Genomic DNA, 19,120 nt, shown 5'->3' on the forward strand with positions numbered 1-19,120 from the left:
AATAATTTTAAAGTACTGGTCAGAACTAATGTATCAGTTGTCTGCAATGATCATTTTAATGGGTTGAGGCAGCAATAATTAAAATATGCTTTGGCGATGAATCACGATGGGGTTTAAATAACATATATGATGTCAGGGACATATCATGAATGAAACAAGCACAAGGACAAATAAAATTTTCCATGTGAAACAATGGTTGTTACATCACTACCTATGAACACCAGCGAATGAGTGGTGTAAATAAATCCCAACTATAAATCAAAACTTATCATCAAGTTTAATTGATATGATTAGGAAATCTTTGAATATGAAGAGGTGATTGTCTTCAGCAAAATATTATTAAATGATGAAACAATGGAGTGTTCTATGTTGGAGATTTTACACAAGCCAAAGCATCGATTATGATTAAGGAAAATAATTAAATTGAAAAGGTGCGATGTCAATAAGAGATGTTTTTTGAGGCCAAAAGTCACATCTTTAAAAAGTAATAGTAAAAGGATATAAATAATGAAAGATAGAGGGGGAAGAAAGAAGGGGCAAGAAGAAGACATATTCTGAAATAAGAAGTGAGAAGTCAGAGATGAAAAAGAGATAAAAGAGAAAATGGAATAAATATTGTCCTGGCCATGTAGAAAATTTGTAATTGAAGCACAGATGTTTTATATTCATTTTTTCAAATTTAATGTAAGAGCCCTGTTTTCCTTGTCATCCTCAAAATGAGGTGCGAGTGTTTAATTCAGATATATCCCATGTGATTATTGATTCAAAATCAATTTCTAATTAATATTGAAGGAGTTGGTTTCAATATGAGTCTTTGATTATTAGAATTTGTATTAGAAATGTTGTCTATGTGAATTTTATCTAATTGGTTTTCCTAAGAAATTAAATTCAATTAGACTGGGGTTCGTATTGCTAATTAAGGCTTCAGTATATAATATAGCGGATGGTATAGTACTGTCTCTTAGGGTTGTATATAAGGATCTGGTGGAAATCTGACTTTGTTTGCCCAAGGTTGGGCAAGGGATTGGTCTACATTTTATTTCATGGAAGAGAATTGATGTATGAAGCTCTAAAGTTCAATACTGCAATATCCGTAATTCATAAATACTATTCCTTACATTCAAATAACATTCATGTCACAAACAAATATCAAAGCATTCATACAAATTTCATTTTGAACAAGTTTTAAATATTTTGCCAACCTAAGAATTCATAAAGTTTAAGTTTGCTATATAAAATCTTTGACCAAGGTGATTAGGCTCGAGGAGCCTAAAGTGCAGGGGAATTAAAATCATTGCGGTTCGTTGGCCAGAATTGATTGAGCAATCCTATTGGAGAATTGACAAAACTCCTGGATTTCCAATCTGTGGTTTTGGGAACCAACATATCCTTCCAGTTTAATCAAAGTTACACGAGAGTTTTCTCTTGTTTCTGGCTCCAAACATAGCTTACTACTAGTCTCGTAAAGTACACCAAACATAGCTCGAAACATAGCTTACTACTATTTCAAATTTTTGTTGTTGAATAAACTACCTTGTAATAAGCTACCATGTGGTACCATTAAAGATTATATTCGAAGATGTAATTATGTTTCCTTTCTTTGTGTCTACTCACTAGTGATTAGTTGTTTATTTTCGGTAAACTATGAACAAAAACATGTATCGTAGAATGTCCATTCAATTAGAACAAATGATCATTTCAATTGAGAAATTCACTTCAAGGTTCTAAGTAACCCACCATTTTATGAGTACATTGTCATTAACATACTAGTTAAATCTGACCTTAGTTCTTGAACAACATTACTCAAGTGCTTAAGCACCGCTGCCAACATGGTTCATGATATGATTCACCTGTGGCTAGTATACGGCTGTCAAACCATAGTCATGATGCAAAGCCTCACCTTCGAAAACTCAAGAGAAAATTAATCACTCGACTAAGTTGCATCAAGGGGCATATACATCTTTAGGATCGATTTTCAACTGACTTAAGATTGTGACCTAACTGACTCTCTTAATATCAATTCATAAATTGACATGCGACAGGAACTTCTCTGACCTCCTATAGCAACATTTGGTTTCCTGCACGACTTAATTCAAACTGAACACTTCCTTATTTATATTCAAATACATAGGTGACTTGATCATCTTCGAATATAGAAAACTGAACCTCAATCCGACTACAACTGACTACCAAACAACATTTACTCATGTTCATTTACACCACCTTTTCTGCATATGTGGATTTAAAAACTTGAGCACAACCCGACTGTCGATCATGACATTTTTGATCATGAACAAAATCTGCAATTTCACGGTTCGAACCGATTCTTCTCACGATCACATATCAGTTATGTGATTTAAACATACGGGTGAATACATGAAGATATTCTCCGTGTTCAATAGCTTTCTTCCGCGTGGATACAAATAGAGCCAAAAAGAGCAGTAAAAACAAATAAAAGAAGAAACATATGGTACATAACAACTCTACGATCCCATAAACAGATCATAGAGAGTTTAACAGACTTCCATTGATGAATGCGACCCTCAAACCAGCAAATACTTACATTCACTAATCAGACAATTCAAATTTCTATACTAAACTGTGAAATCTGCAAACTTGATTTAGATTCAGATTAATACTCTGTCATATGTTCATTTGATTGTCTATGTATTCTTAGAGTTTAGGCTCTCGAGTTCTAGAAAGTAAACAAGAAATCACACATTCAAAATGAAAATCACAAAAATCAGAAACAAAGCTCAAAAACTTTCTATTCCCCTCCTGTGTATCCGATTCATTGTTACATAAAAATTCTGCCTTTTCAATACTTTCCTTTCTCTCCTATTGAGAAGATGAAACATCAGCCCAAAAGCAAGAAACGAAAACCGTTTTTGAATCATGAGGAATCAGGCATCAGAATCTGCCGCCAACTTTTCCAACTGTTAAAAGTTTCCTGTAGCTATTGATTGCTTAGTTGGCTTGATTATTCCAACACACACAAACACTCCTAAAGAAAAGTGACTCAACATAAAATGAAAACACACTTTGTCATAAGTGGCTATAATGGGAGAGTTTATTGAATCACTACTCCATTTATGCCACCACATCATAGGACTTTATTACAAACATTAAAAAGTTAAAACACACTTAAAACATGACATTAATTTTCTTCGTAACTTCCTGTAGCATCTTTAACCATGTTAGTTCCTGTAGCAAGATGTCTGGTCTGCCACTGCAGCAAGTCAGAGCCTCTTTCCTTAGTCTCTATTTTACAGTCTAACATATCCTAAACTGTAGAGTTCATAAAGAAGGAGTTATCCAATCTACTAAGCTCTGTCATGTGACCCCTTCCCAACGTTGTTTAAGTTCCATAGCCAGTGAACTAATCCACCCTCCTTAAACCTTCAGACTTCATACTCTCATGCTCAACAATTCCCATCTAGTTTCCGAATTTGGCAACAACTTAAAATGGACTTCCAAATCATTACTTGTCACTGAGGAAAGCATTCATTCCTTTTTTCTTCCAAATCTGTAAGAAGTTTTGACACCTAAGTGAACCGAGCACCAATGAGGGACTTGCACCTTTCTAAGAGGTTTCTGTCAGTTCTAATTCAATGTTGTTGCTTCTATCTTGAGCATGTAGTTGCAATACTGAAGATAGCTGCGATTCTCCTAAGGAGACTCCGTTCATACAGAGGCCGAGCCAAGTTTCAAACATGCAAAACTTTTCCTCAGGAATTAATCCAATCTACATCCTACTGCACTGCTATGACAACTTCTTCACCCGTTGTCACCCAGATATAATAGTAATGCACAACAAGGATTATTTACAACAATTCTACCATATTCGCTTGCAGGCATCAGTTACTTGTCTCCTCAATTTATAGTCTGTCAAAATTTAATTCCCATGTCTATTATGTAATTGTGCCTGGTGCCCTTCCAGATTCAACTACAGTTCACAGCAAAATGTTCACAACACGACTAAAGTATGCCAAATAAATGGTTGCCTGTATCAAGTTATTTGGAATGATAATTGCAGTTTAAAATTACTTCTGGCGTAAAGTTAACGACTCTTACAATATCTGCTTTGGATACTCTATGCAATCTTATTGACCTCCATGGTGCTAATTTTTGTTTATTCGCACACAACTGTTATCATGCCCATTGTTATTCGCGCCAATAACAAAAGCTCAGTTATATATGCAATGTGCCTCAAAAATGCATTTGCCACTCATACTTGGTAGATGAAATAGATTCAGAAGTCCATAGTCCAGTAATCATTAGGAGAAAAGAAAGGCAGGCGATTTGATTTCAGAGGCTCCCACCCAGGCATAGCTCAAACCTAATGAATTGGCCGTCCCTTACAAATATTTCTGTCAGCTTGAAATAGGGGTAATAGAACCCAGCGACCGGGATAACAATACCAAGTGCATTTAACTCCAAACCACCGTTATGAGCATCCATGTCTCATAAGATCTGCCCCTTTTGATGCACAGCCAACAGAGACTATTTAACAACGATGCCCACTATGAACCCATAGTCGCCAGAGATATTTCCACCACAGTCCTCAAGTAAACAAGCCCATCAATTTGCAACAGGAAACACTAAACTTCTCTTTGGTTTGCACTAATGTCATTGGAACTCTGTTTTAAAATTTCCAATTTCCTGTTACACAAAACTGAAAGCATGCATTTTCTGAGTGTTGTCTTCATCCTGATGGAGCCCAAATTCTTGCAGAATTTGGGGGGTTCCATTTGTGAATAATATTAATTGAAAGAAGTATGGTCATGGATGTCAAAGATTTTCAGAACAATATATGTTGGAGACTATCACTTATGTGAAATGGTTTCATTTCTATATGGACAAGGATATTATAAATCAAGAGAAAACGATTGAAATATATTTAAGTGAGTATTTACTTCGATTATATACTGTAGTAGGAAGCAGCAATATATTCTTTGGTCAAGACATTTTCATATCATTGTTCTATCCTATATAGAAGAATGGTAGAGATAGAATCAAAGAAATTTTTTAAGAGGTTGTTCAAAGCAGATAAACATGATGGCCAGCATACATCAATTTAGCTCCAATATATCTACCTATTGAGAGAAGGCATCAGCACAGACATGATATATGAGGCAACAATAAAACCTAAAGACAGTACAAAACACATGTAGAAGGAGGATGCAGATAGTTAATACAGCCTTAATATAAATATGACTCCATTAACACAGCAAATCTGCAGACTGCCATTTCTGATCCGAAAGGTGCCATTAGAGGTATCCAGTTGTTGATGATTCTATTGATGAGTTTGTGCCAATAGCAGAGAGAATGGTTGAATAAAGACAACAGACATTCAAGAATATTGATACTAGACTTTTCAAAATTCCACAACAGTGACATGCACAAAATTGTCCGCTCCATGCAGGCAGAAGATGAATCACATAAAAAACAATGATCTCAGCATTGTATAATATTAAAACTTAAAATCAAAGGATAGCGATAACTGTGGAGAATCACCCATTTGGAGAAGACTGAAGAATTCTATATATATATATATATACAGAGCGGAATAAGAGAGGAGTTTCTACCAATGATTTTATCCGTATAACCACATGTCTGTATTGGAAAAATAGAACAGCAGTAAAAAAGAAGAGAAGAAAGAACTTTCAGCTTGATGTTATTGAATAATAGGTGCAAATTTATACAATAGCTTGACGCAACAACATTCCTGAATGGCTGCTAATTAGATTGACAACAAAGTACTTCATGATTGACAACACACACATAAGCTTGACAGTAACTGAAACTTATGGACACCTAACTCATCACATCTACAATAAGAACTTGATTCAAACTAAAACTCTTTGACTCAATCCTAAACTAAACTTGTGTTGCCAACAACTCAACAAGGTTTGCCACATGTGCAACAATTATTATTGACTACCGTTGGAACATTAACTCCAACACCCCGACTTAATGTGACAACTAAAGGAAACATTATCTAGAAATTATACTTTGAAAATGTCATAGAGGAGTAAGACTTTCTCATAGATTTGGAGCTATCATCTATCTTCGAAACACCATTGGACAAACTATCTCCACATGAAATGCTTCATTACCTTCGGAAAGGTATGATGCCAAGCTTCCAAATTTTTCAGATCTCCCTAAACTGTTGGACACCAATCCACACGTGTGTCTCATAACCCTCATAAAGGTATAGTTTCTCTGATCCTATAGCACCTCAAACATTTTGAGCATCCATATAACCTCTACCACATCTTTTCCTATTTTTCAAAGCATTGATCTCTTCAAAATCAAACAAATTCTTCAATGAAATCATAATCATCTGGTGGTTCTTCTTCTGGCCTCATCTTTCTAACAACTTCTTCTCTAACAAACAAAACTTAATAGGAAGATAGCTTTGATACCATATTGGAAAATAGGTGCAAATTTATACAATAGCTTGACCCAACAACATTCCTAAATGTCTGCTAATTAGATTGACAACAAACTACTTCATGATTGACAACACACATAAACTTGACACTAACTGAAACCAATGGACACCTAACTCAACACATCTTCAATAAGAACTTGATTCAAACTAAAACTCTTTGACTTAATACTAGACTAAATTTGTGTTGGTAGCAACTCAACAAGGCTTGCCACATGTGCAACAGTTATTATTGACTACCGTTGGAACATTAACTCCAATAGTCCGTTCAAACACTGGACTTGTTAGAGAAGGTATTGAATGTGAGGCTACATTCTCAGAATGTAAAGTTGAATACACATTAGATTTCTTCCCCACAATATCTGCCCAAAAGTTTGGATCTTTGGCTGCCTTAGAAGCAATGGTTGAAGAGCTTGAAGAAGATGAAATTGGCGCATCAAGTGATTCTCATATGGACTTTCAGCATTAAGGAATTTGAGTTCACGATCATAAGGATATCAAGAGGAGAAACTTGTGTAGGTCTGGTATTATTGAAATTCCCAGTTATCTCATGTAACTGCAGATGTACATATCGAATGCTTGATAACAATAAAAAAGGGTCTAGCAATGGTTCTAGCGAATATGGAGATTGCTTCATAAGTTTTTAATGCTATAAAATTCAGTAATATGTCATCACATACAATCGTTGATGAACACTACATAGGATGATTGTCACATCACTGACCATGAAAAACCCATCAAAGTGCGAAGGATGTAGTGCCGTCTGAAATGAAATCCATTGAGGGCATCAACAGGAGAATTTTGGAAAACATAAAAAAGAAAATCCTTGAATGTTGGTGACCTCTTCTCTCTACTCACGTTTGTATTCTTCCTACATCGTTGCATCTCTGCTCCAAAAACGACACCTTGTTCCACCTGATATGAATCAATCACCAGAAGTTTGATGCACATAATTTCTTCATGTCAATGTGAAAAACATGCCTGTAATGCAAAGCTCTAACTAAGTCAAGCGGAAGAGCATAATGGATGTCTCACGAGAACATAAGATGGAACTCCAAATATTTTTTGTGAGATTTAGTTGCTACTGTCACAAATTATGGAGTTGCGGATGCAGCAAAGAATCAAATTGTTTTATTTTATTTAAAACAATAAACTATGATTATTAATTGCATAAAGAGGTGCGAATTAAAGATGTTTGGTTAAGCAAATAAAGGATTTATTAATTACAAGGGTGTGTCTTTTCCTTTTAAAGGACACATGATCATTACAAATAAAAAATATAAATAAGAAAAAGCAACAAATATTGAAACAAATTCAAATAGACAATATTCAGACAAGAAAAAGTATTTTACATTCACCTGTAAGGAGGAATAAGGGGCAAAATATGGCTTTGTAATATGAATTCAAATATTTCCACGTGTGAGACAAAGTTTCTCCTACATTAAGGGAAGGTTCTCCCTTCTCACCGTTCCTTGGATCAACTCAAGGTAAGCAAGAAGTTGAGAGATTTGTGAGGGGTGTTATCAACATTCTTTCCTCTTAATTTTCAGGAAAGAATCCACTTACCCACGGAGCGAGTAATGGGAAAGATGAAATCTCTAACTACACTTCTATCTAGTAGTTGGAAATGGTGATACCAATAAATTGACACCAACTCAAACGCTGATTGAAAGCGTACCAATTTGACTCTTAATTTATGCTATAAGAATAACCTCTACCATTGGGGCATAAAGATTCCAGAAGTTAGGGAATTCTAACTATTTTTTGTGAATTTGAGATGGTAATACAAGCTACAGTCAAAGCTCCTAGTCTATGTATCACCACAATCGCTCCTAGTCAAAGCTTCAGCTCTGATTGCTTTTTAACTCACTACACTGTATTATTGAACACACAATATAACATGAATCAAAGATAATAGGCACAAACTATAGTCAAAGATAATGCAAATAGGAGTTGATTGGTTGATCAATGTTATCCAATTGGATAATGAACTAAACTCTAAGGAATGCGAAATTAAATTGAAAAAGTTTCGTACCATTACCTACATTTTGTGGTGACAAAATGTAGGACAACACGTCGTGTCTGAATTATTAAATTGTTTATAGTTCAATTGCATAGGACTTTATAAAGTTCTACACAATAATCTTCATTATAGTTGATTCTTTTGCTTGGATGAATAGAGGCATTGGTCTTTTTATTATTGAAGTTAGAATTCTATATCTTCTTTCTTACAAGAATCAAACCAATTGTTAAGAACCATATACAAAACATTCAATTATTTCAAACAGGTATTCAATTTCATTTTGATCGAGTTTGAGGACCTTGCTAACCGGAAAACTCACAAAGCTTAAATTCGCTATAGAAAAGTTTCAGATCAAGTGATCAGGTTCGAAGTGAATGTCTTCTTGCCTAGGTTTAGCAAAGCCTGAAGTGTAGGGGAATCAAGGTGATTCTCGTTCGTTGGCCAGAATTGATTGTGGAATCCTGTCGGAGAATTGGCAAGCTATTGGATTTCCATTCTATAGTATTCGTAACCAACACATCCAATGCAAATTCATGAGAATTTTCTAACTGCTTTGCGTGGATGCAAAGGTCCTCACGGTAGCGCAAATACTTACAATCACGACACAATATAGTCAAATCCTTGACGTCTCAATAATTAGTATTAAATGCCCTAATATTTTTGATCAAACATGTCTTTGCTCCAAGAAAACATTAGACTCATGACGAAATAAAAAGAACTCAGAATTATTGTTTCATCAATTTTTATCAAACATTGTAAAAATTCCATCCCAACTATCAAATTTGGATGAAATAAAACTCCAGGGAATATTATTAAAGACTAAACTTTTCCAACTTTTGAGGTACATGGCAATATTAAATAAAAATTGTCTATGTATATCTATGTCATATATTGCCACCTATTTCAACTTTAAATTGGGTCCCACACAAATACTTCTATAACCACAATTTTGTATTATAAAAATGTAATGTCTTTCCTGACAACTTTATTCACAAGTCGACCAATAAATTTTAATTTTACCAAAGGTAATGTTTGGAACATGACACTAATATATTTTCAGATCTACAAATATTATATGTTGTCTCCCCTTCAAATATGATTGCCATTCTGGGTTTAATATAATCCTTCAATAATCCGTAATGTTCTTTGTGTGTAGGTTTATGCTGACTGAAAGTTATATCTTTTGTTCACCAGGCAACATTCAAGGCTGAAAATAAATCTTTCAAAACCTGTAAATATTTAATTTGTGCAGTTTTGTCTTTATGAAATTCTTGAGACCGCATAGGGTGGTAGGATACCACCGTAATATCCCTGATGGATATTCTCTCCCAATAACCCCCAATTAATTTTCAGAATGCGAACAGATTGTTTTATGCATGAAACTTCAGATTTGAGCAACAAATAAACAACAAATGCTCATATAGAAAGTCTCAGATATTTCTATCGTATTATGATATTCAACAATACTTTAAGATGACTAGAAAAGGGTTATATAGATTCTTCAGCATATGTTATTGCATTATACAGTAGCAATACAATAACAATACCCAAATATCCTATCTTAAAAACAGTACTACAATCATATTGGAAGCACATAGAAAATAACTTGTAACTCTAATGTGAACTTGTTATTTGAATTCACCAGCAAGCTGAAATGGGTTGGCGTCCGATCCGGTGAGAGGACCCTAAAGGTTTCTGTCCTCAGGTTCTGGAAATTGAAAGCCAAAGATTACTCTCTCTCAATAGAAATCTGAAATGAAACTCCAAAATCCAAGCATGTCCTAAATGAATGAGGCTTCACTTCTTTTAATGTTTGGAGTTGTGAACCTTCAAGTCCCCTCTCCTGATTTTTCGTCCTTTTCCTCCTTTATCACTTTTAGCCCACCTATAATATTAAAATGACCCTTTTATAAATTTAAATTATGCTCTCATGAGTCAATTTTAATATTGCATGAATTTGTCTTTAAATTTCCTAATGTCCCAAATAGGGGACATTACACCTATACAAAGATAAGGATTCAGACATTTGTTCTTTTTCCCCCATTGACTTTGCAATATAGCCTTTCTTATGGCTTGGAGTGATCAGTCCTATTATTGTTGTCATGGTCGCCTTGTATCTCTTTGTTACAAGTTTCTCCACCAACTGGTCAGTTGCTTCTATAATCATTGTGAAAAAAATTCTTTAGAGTCTCTTCGTCATGTTTATGTCCTATTGCCACAAAATCTACACCAAGAATTTCGCTGGCAGGAGAAATGCTTCATCCAAAATGGAAAGCCTCTTTAGTTTATTGTCCAAGTCCTTAGGAATGCACAATCAATTTAAACTGTAGCAAACAACCTTATTCAACAACACACATCAACTGACACTTCTTATACTAGAGTAGTAAGGATTTAGTGGGGGAAAGGTTCTTTATCCCTCTTGGGGTTTGGGGTAGCTGCTGAAGAACAACTTATGTATTTTGAGGCTGCAAGGACAGCATATTTGGGTGTTAAATAGACAATGTTTAGGTTTGAATGTGTTGTGGGCCTTGTTGGTTCCCAAAACAGCAGATTGGAAATCCAAGAGCTTGCCACTTCTCCGATAGGACTTCTCAATCAGTTCTGGCCAATGAACGGGAATACTTTTTGATTCCCCTGCACTTCGGGCTCCGCTACACCCTGGTGGGTAAACCTTCACCTTAACATAGATTGTTTGGTTCTAGGCTTTTCTAGAGCGAATTTAAGCTTTGCGAGTTCCTCAGCTGGTAAGGTCCTTGAAAGTCAATGAAACTAAAACTCGATGCTGAATATTTGATAATTGAATGTTTTGTATAAATTTTGTAAATAATGGAATTGATGCTTGTAGAAGGAATATGTAGATTTTCTGACTTCAATAAAAAGACCAGTGCCTTTGCTCATTCGGGTGATGGAGTCAACTTCAGTGAATTCTCGCGTACAACTTCATAATGTTCAATGCACTTAGACTGCCAACAATTTTAATAATCCAGATGCCATAGACCAATTATAATGCAATCCTAAATTAGTCCAGATTGAATTTTAACTCTACTGAGAAAGAGACAAATTGGACAGAGGTACGAAAACAATTTAATATTTCACAACACCTATGATGATCAAATCTAAAATGCTAATTGACCATGTCCACTTATCTCATATCAAAATCATATACAGAATTCTAAAATATGATTATGAAGGACGATTCACCTGTAGTATTAAATCTCCATGCCATTAAAAAATAAATAGAAGACATTTTATTTTATTCTAAAATAAAATAATGGAATTTACATTATGATGCCATATTTAGCCCTTATTCCTCCTTACAAAAATATATAAATATAAAAAATGCTTCTTTTGAGAGAATATAAAGTGTTACAATCTTCCCTTTTACTCTCCAAATAATGGTCTATTTATATTTTGAAAAATAGAACCAACGTGACTGCCCAGATTTTAAAGTTGTGCCTTCAAAATAAATCGCAACCTTACATAACACAATTACTTTAGTCATAATTAATTTTAATCCCTTTACTATAGCCTTCCATTTCAAAATTAAATCGCACCTGCTAACTTATCGGGCTTTAATTTTATTATTACTTTATTTTATTAAACCATTGATTATTTTCTGGCATCATTGCGAGCTTTGGTAATGTTAATAACAACCTTCAATCTTGATTTCCATCCAAATCCCTAAATACTGGAATGGACTTGCGTATGGTGGTTTCAACGCACACTAATGCCCTTATCCGTCTGATACATTCACGTCTCAACATCTTCATTCGATACCAATCAAACGTTTGACTTGATCTTGTCATACTCTCACTTGTCGTCTTCGTATTTTCTCTCTTCAGTGCTGCTTCATGGGATTTTCAAGTTCAAATAGCTTTTCCTCCTTTCACGATTTTCAACCGTTGAATGCATTGTTTCTGTACATTTTGTAGCAATGAAGACTCCCATTTCAATCATATCCTTACTCATTCTGGACGACACCCATATCTGACGTGTTTGAGCCTTCCAATTATCAATTCGTGCCATACAATATTCCTGTGACGTCTATATTTGATAGGGTTTTGATTTTATTTTTATTAATATTTGTATGGTGTTGCAACTTTGTCAAGATAATGCCAAAAACAACCATTCTTAGTTCCATTTGCTTCAAGGTATCCACCACCATGCATACAAAAAATTGCATGTCTTGCTATTCGTCAAGAGCTCCCCTTTGCCCCGTTACAGAACAAAACCATACAATGACAGACAAAGACCATAGGCACCGGTCCTCAATCAAACGGTAAAGTAGTACTTTGTGTTTGAATTTCGTTTCTCACCGCCTTAGAATCAATGAACCAGTCATTGTCCATATGTAAAAACCAACTGCAAGCCATTGATTTATTATTGCCCAGCCAAAGTCAAGTGTCCACCAAGAAAGTTATCCAATCACCCCTTCCAATTAGCCGTGGTTGACGATTACAAACTTCTGAATCAGGTTCACAATGCAGACCACGGAAGAAAAACTGTAAACAAAGATATCAGTCCTGGACTCATGGGCCCTGCATTAAGTGTAATGCTTTCTGATGCCCAATTCTCATTCCACCGGTAAACAAAATTCAAAATAGCTAGAAGCTGAACGAACAAGAAAATTCCAATGTTCACAGTTTTCAAATTCGATTTATTTAATTTGCAGTTTCTTCTAGGCCATATTCAGTTGTTGACATAAGTGATAAAATCCCCGGACCCCTTCCTCATACAAAGTTTCTCTTTTCAATATGGCCTCATGATTGATTCACCTCTTATATTCAAGCTGGGGACAATCCATGTGATTGCCAACCAAAATCATGCCATAGAACCAACCGAGTGAGATAATATCTATCAACTTATCCCCAACTGATGACACAAGTGTTGTGATTGTCTTCTACATGACAATGTCAGTCATCTTGATCTTCTTTGGAGAAAAAACAAGGCAAAAACTTCATCTTAGATTTGGTCAATCAGGACCAACAACTGCATCTTATCCTTTGGAAAACATAAGCAGGATGTTTGTGGGCATGGTTAATTTAAGAGGAACGGTTTTATGGGAGGGTGTAGAATCTAAAACATTGTTGTTTAAAAAACCTTTGAGCAAGGAGTAGAGATGAGTTAAGTTGGATACAAAGGTACATAATTAAGTGAAGTGTGTGTAATAAACCAATATGGGATTTAATTGGAAAAGTACTGGAGGCTTGGCTGGGATCTAATGAAAAGATATGAGATGCTTTTATGAATTTAGGATCATCTAACATTTTTTGTCAAATGAAGGCAAAAGAATTTTGAGCTCCATCACGCTTGTCATAAGGGATCTAGGGCTTTTTAGATGTCTTCTTTACATGCCTTAAAAGGCATAATAGGTGGTGGATAACTTGATGTTTATAATAAAACATTGATTATGTTAGGCCATTTTCCAGATTTATCTGTGACAAGGGACACCTTGTAGGAAATGTCCCTTAATTGAGGAAATATCCTTCAAATCTTGTAGAGGATATGGGTAGGGAGGGAATATTTTATTCCAATCCTCATCCCCTTGTCTTCAAGATGACCATAAATGGGAATACATCATAAAATACTTGAGGATATTTCTCTAATGTACAATGGGTAATTTTTCTAATTGTAACTGTTGGGTGGATATATTGCAACCAACAATTTGTTCAAATCCAATTGCAAAATAGGTAGACGAGTCACAGCATACGAGACAATCTCTCCTACCTTTAAGGGAAGGCTCCCTCTTGTCACCGTTCCTTGGATCAACTCAAGGTAAGCAAGAAGTTGAGAGATTTCGTAAGGGGTGTTACCAATATTCTTTCCTCTTAACTTCTAGGAAAAAATGCACTTAGCGACAAAGCGAGTAATGGGCAAGATGAAATCTCTAACTACGCTTCTATCTAATAGCTAGAAATAGTGATACCAATAAACCAACACCAACTGAAAGGCTGATTGAAAGTGTATCGGTTTGGCTTTAAGTCTTGTTTTAATCTAGTCTACAAGAATAAACTCTACCATTGGGGCACAAAGACTTCCAGAAATAGGGAATTCTAACTATTTTGGTGAATTGAGACGACAATACAAGCTACAGTCAACGCTTGTAGTCTATGTATCACCACAATCAGTCCTAGTCAAAGCTTTTGCTCCGATTGCTTCTAACTTGTTATGCTCAATTATATAAACATATAATAACAACATGAACCAAAGATAATAGACACAAATTACAGTCAAAGCTTCTAATTTGCACTATCCCAATCGCTCTCAATCAAAGTTTTAGCTCCAATTGCTTCATTGTATTCACTTTTCTTGAAATAGTACTACACAATCAAAGTTATTCTTGCACAATTCTTGAAAGCTTTCTTGCATATAATAAAATATGATTTTTATAATGAGGGGGGTACTTATATAGGAAAAGAAGTGAGAGAAAGGAGGAGGAAAATTGGGAGCAACTCAACGACTTTGACTTGGTAAAACTAGGCGAGAAGAATTATTAAATTACATGTCATGAGGACATGCAATTGGGATTGCATGTAATCTTTCTTCTACAACTACAACAATATGATGAAAAAGTTGGAACTGCTGAATCAATTGTGTATATTGTTAGCAAAAACCTTTATACTTGGTGACGGAAATGTGGACAATCATCTGATTGGAAGTCCTTGTATTCCGCGCTACTGCACTCTTTGATGAATTTCCATTTATTATTTCAAAACTTGATGTAATAAAACTTTTTCTGAATCCACACTTGTGAATTCTTCTTTGTCAAATTCGTACATTTTGGAATTTTAGACACTTTGAAACACCTTCTCAATGATGTTTGGATGTAAACTCGGAACAACTTTCCCATCAACATCTTCAAATGATTCTTCTCTTCTTTTTTCTTTACAAATCAAAGTGCTTTTGCGCATTCCCATACGAGCTTAGGTTGTAGCACAGCCACTGGGAAAGTGGAGACCAAATGAATTATTGGTTCCTTGGATTCGAAGCATGTCTTGTTGACGAGATGTCTCTTTCTTTGAAGTTCTGACATATCTTGAAGAGTGCGCCACAATATAAAGATGCAAACATCTTCCAATGTGATAAGATCCATGAAAACTTTAGGATTTGAGTTACAATGACAAAGCCATGAGCGGTGGGTGTTCAAAGATACTTATTGAACACCTTTGATGGCTGAAAATGAACGGAACAACATGTATTTTGGCCAAAAATGGCCAAGATCGAGTTTAAGATGATGGATTGCATGTGGGCAAAACGAGGCTTTTGCTTTGGCTGACCAAGAATGCAAGTTGGAAGCATATGGACATGTGGAAAATGAGAGTTTTGGCCTTTTAAATGTGATTTTTCAGCCAAATAGTGTTCTCCAGATGTCATTGCATGTGGTCAAAAATCCTCGTTTTCATGATGTAAAACGTGCAATCGGGTTCGGAGAGTGCAATTACATGTATGGGAAAGTGGAAAATGAATGACTTTGGAAAATGGGTGAAGTATGGGAGGTGGAAACATGGAAATGCACTTGCATTCTTGGGTGTAAATGTTCAACTTAAAAAAAACAAAAAATAGAAAGCAAGCAACAAACAAGAAAGAAAAATTAAAATCAAAACATCAATTACTTCTTGCTTTTGATTCAAACAAGACAAACTTCAAGATATCCACAAATGGACAAAAAACGAGCCAAAGAATGCAATAATGTAGCAAAACAAGTAAGAAATACAAACAAAGTTGAAATCGTCTACTTATTTGGAGCTCAATGATGAACAAGTCTTCTCCAAAATAAGGTTTTCCAAGAGCAAACACATGCAAGAATTAAGAGCCTTTGACAAATCAAACTTTACAAATCATGATCTCCAAGGTCAAATGCATGGGCGTTTTTGCTTGTAGATAACAAAATGTGATCTCCAAACTGCTTTAGATGCAAAACGTTTTTGAGAAATACATGGCCTCGGGTGTTGTAGATAAAAACGTGCCCTAGAAATGCTTATCCATGAGGCGTTTTTGCTGGAAATGGTAGAAAACGTGGTCTCTCAATGCATTTACATGCAATCAAATGCCAAATCCTAACCTCCAAATGCAAACACATGGGCTGTAAATGTCTTTTTTGGGCATTTTTGAAAAAAACACACCCTTTGGCTGCCTTTACATGTAACGTTTTGACATGGATTAAGGAAAAAATGCCTTTGAATGATGTTTACATGCATCCAAGAAGCAAATCATGCTCTTGGGATGCATTTACATGTTTTATGTTCTCCTCAAACTCCAACACTTCTAACCTAAGGTAAAGTCAGACCCGTGGAGTGCAAACACATGTTTTATTTTGCATGCAAAATGGGAGTGCAAATTGCACTCTTTAGGAGAAATTACATGTGATATTTTGCATGTAAATGACATTTCTTATGCAAATTGCACTCTAGGAATGGCATTGCATATTTAAAATGACTAGGAAATGACATGTTCTAGTCAAATCGCACTCTAGGAGGCCATTTGCATGTGATGCCTTGGCTAAAATGTCTTTTTACATGCAAATCAGACTGTGAACATGCAAACACATGTTTTATTTTTTGCCTTTTCATTTGATTAAGTCAAACATTTCCCTTCAAGTGCAAAATCACACTCTCAAAGTGCATTTGCATGTGTTGAAAATATGCTTCGACTTTACATAGATTTGGTTAAGACAAAGTAAATCTCTCTCTCTAGATGCATTTGCATATTTTAATCATTTGCATTTGCATGCAAGAGGTAAATCTCATTCTCTAGATGCATTTACATGTGACATATTTCAAAAAAAGACATTATTGAGTTGGACGACTTAAACTTCTTTATTAGCACATGTCTAATTGGTTTCTGAGTAAATATCACTGAAAATTGGTCAAATATAATATTTACACTGTATAGTTTACATATTGTGTAAATATTTATTTAAAAGCAACATTTACTAAGATGTTTTAAATAAAACATTAAAGTAAATCACAACATTAAATTAGACTATATAGTGGACTATAGTCACTCAAGTGAAAAGCCAAAAAGCTGTTGAACATGAAATTATAACCTAAAGTGCACTATAATCACTTAAATTACTTAAGTGATAAAGTAACTTAAAAACATAACATAAAGTCATTTTAAGTTATATTAGTGAAAAAGTGCAACTCAACATTAAAATATAATATCAATATTTTAAATATGTGATTTGAGCTTGGAGAGTCCACTTTTTGGGTACTTAAATAGTCATATCTTTTGACTCATTAGTTCGATTAAGCCCTAAGATATACCGAATCGAAGGGAAAACCGAAAGAAAGAGATTGAACAAAACAAAAAGTTTAAAGCAAACTAAACAAGCACTCAAAAACACAAAAAAAAGATGATGAAAGCCTCAAAAAAAAAGCTTAGGCTAACCAAATGAAGAAAACAAAAAGGACTTGATGAAAACCTTCAATTAAAGGATTCATTATATGAATTGGGAATGTTTGGTTGATCAATCTTAGCCAATCAAATAGTGAATTATGTCAGAAAATTGCAAAACTTTATTGGAAAAGTTTCGTAATGTTACCTACATTTTGTAGTGACAAAATGCAGGACAACAATAACCATATCTATCCATATTCCATGCACTAGTTAGTTGAACAAGAGGTGTCTTGAACAATAATATCATTTGTAAGTTAATTGTCAATGAGGCAAGAACCATAAAATGATATCTTTTCTAGTATAATGTAGGTTAGGCTTATGCATCTGATAATTGGCATAATGCTGATTAATTATATAAAACATTCGGGTATCAAATCACCACAACTTCTTTTATGTATCATTGGGGGAAGGACAAAGGACATTAGTGTCTATGTATGTTTTATAATGTGCTAGTTTAGTAATATGTCATACTCTATTTAAATTCTTCTATTTTGAACATAAATTATCAAAAGTGAGACTTGGATGAATTTGATGATATTTTTTGTTTCTTCATTGTATGAAAATTGTTTCGATAGTTTTTCAATTTGGGGTCTTTTTAGCAGTTTGTTTTGTTGGATTTGTTATAAATCCTTCTATCATCATTTTTTATAGGTCTTTTGACATTGCAGGATGCATTAAGAACCTTTTTGCTAAGGAAATTAGACAATCTCGGTCGTGAGGATCGTTCTCAAATAACAATGATCTCTACATGGGCAACTGAGTTGTACCTTGACAAGGTTGAAGATGTCTACTATTGTTGCATAACTTTTTATTTGTTTAACATTATTTTCCTTTTTAATAGGGCTTATGATGTTGTTCTTTAAGGGTTCTGAAGTATAGTAGAACACATAAAAGAATTGTTTAATTTTCTTTCCAGATTAATCGGCTTCTTTTGGATGATGACAAACAAGGTAGTGGGACATCGCTTTCTTCAAATGAAATTAATACCAAGTACCAGGACACACTTCGAGAGTTCAGAGATTTTCTTAGTGACTGTAAAGATGTTCTTGATGAAGCAACTACTGTGAAACTGATAGGGAGGTCTGTATTCTATAATACAATTATACATGTCTTATATATATAATATTTATTTATTTTTTCAAATAACTATACTCTTAGGTAGGACATCCTCTTTCAAATAATTGTTAGTGTCTCATTGGTTCATTTGTGATGTTGTCTGATCACTTTTTTGTTTTATCCAGTTT

At 34.6% G+C, this 19,120-nt stretch overlaps 1 protein-coding gene across 5 annotated transcripts in view; it reads left to right on the forward strand.

Moving 5' to 3' along the window:
• The window catches only part of LOC149552590 (zinc ion binding protein), a 284,033-nt gene that overhangs the window by 107,365 nt on the left and 157,548 nt on the right, over positions 1 to 19,120 (forward strand). For all 5 annotated transcript variants that reach the window (XM_089788186.1, XM_089788188.1, XM_089788184.1 and 2 more), the window contains exons 14-15: positions 18,545 to 18,652; positions 18,793 to 18,956. In XM_089788186.1, the coding sequence (XP_089644312.1) occupies positions 18,545 to 18,652; positions 18,793 to 18,956 (272 nt within the window). The remainder of the gene's footprint in view (positions 1 to 18,544; positions 18,653 to 18,792; positions 18,957 to 19,120) is intronic.

The sequence above is a fragment of the Cupressus sempervirens genome, chromosome 6 (genome assembly GCF_028749045.1).
Source record: "Cupressus sempervirens isolate cs-2001-9-10 chromosome 6, ASM2874904v1, whole genome shotgun sequence".
Classification (NCBI taxonomy): domain Eukaryota; kingdom Viridiplantae; phylum Streptophyta; class Pinopsida; order Cupressales; family Cupressaceae; genus Cupressus; species Cupressus sempervirens.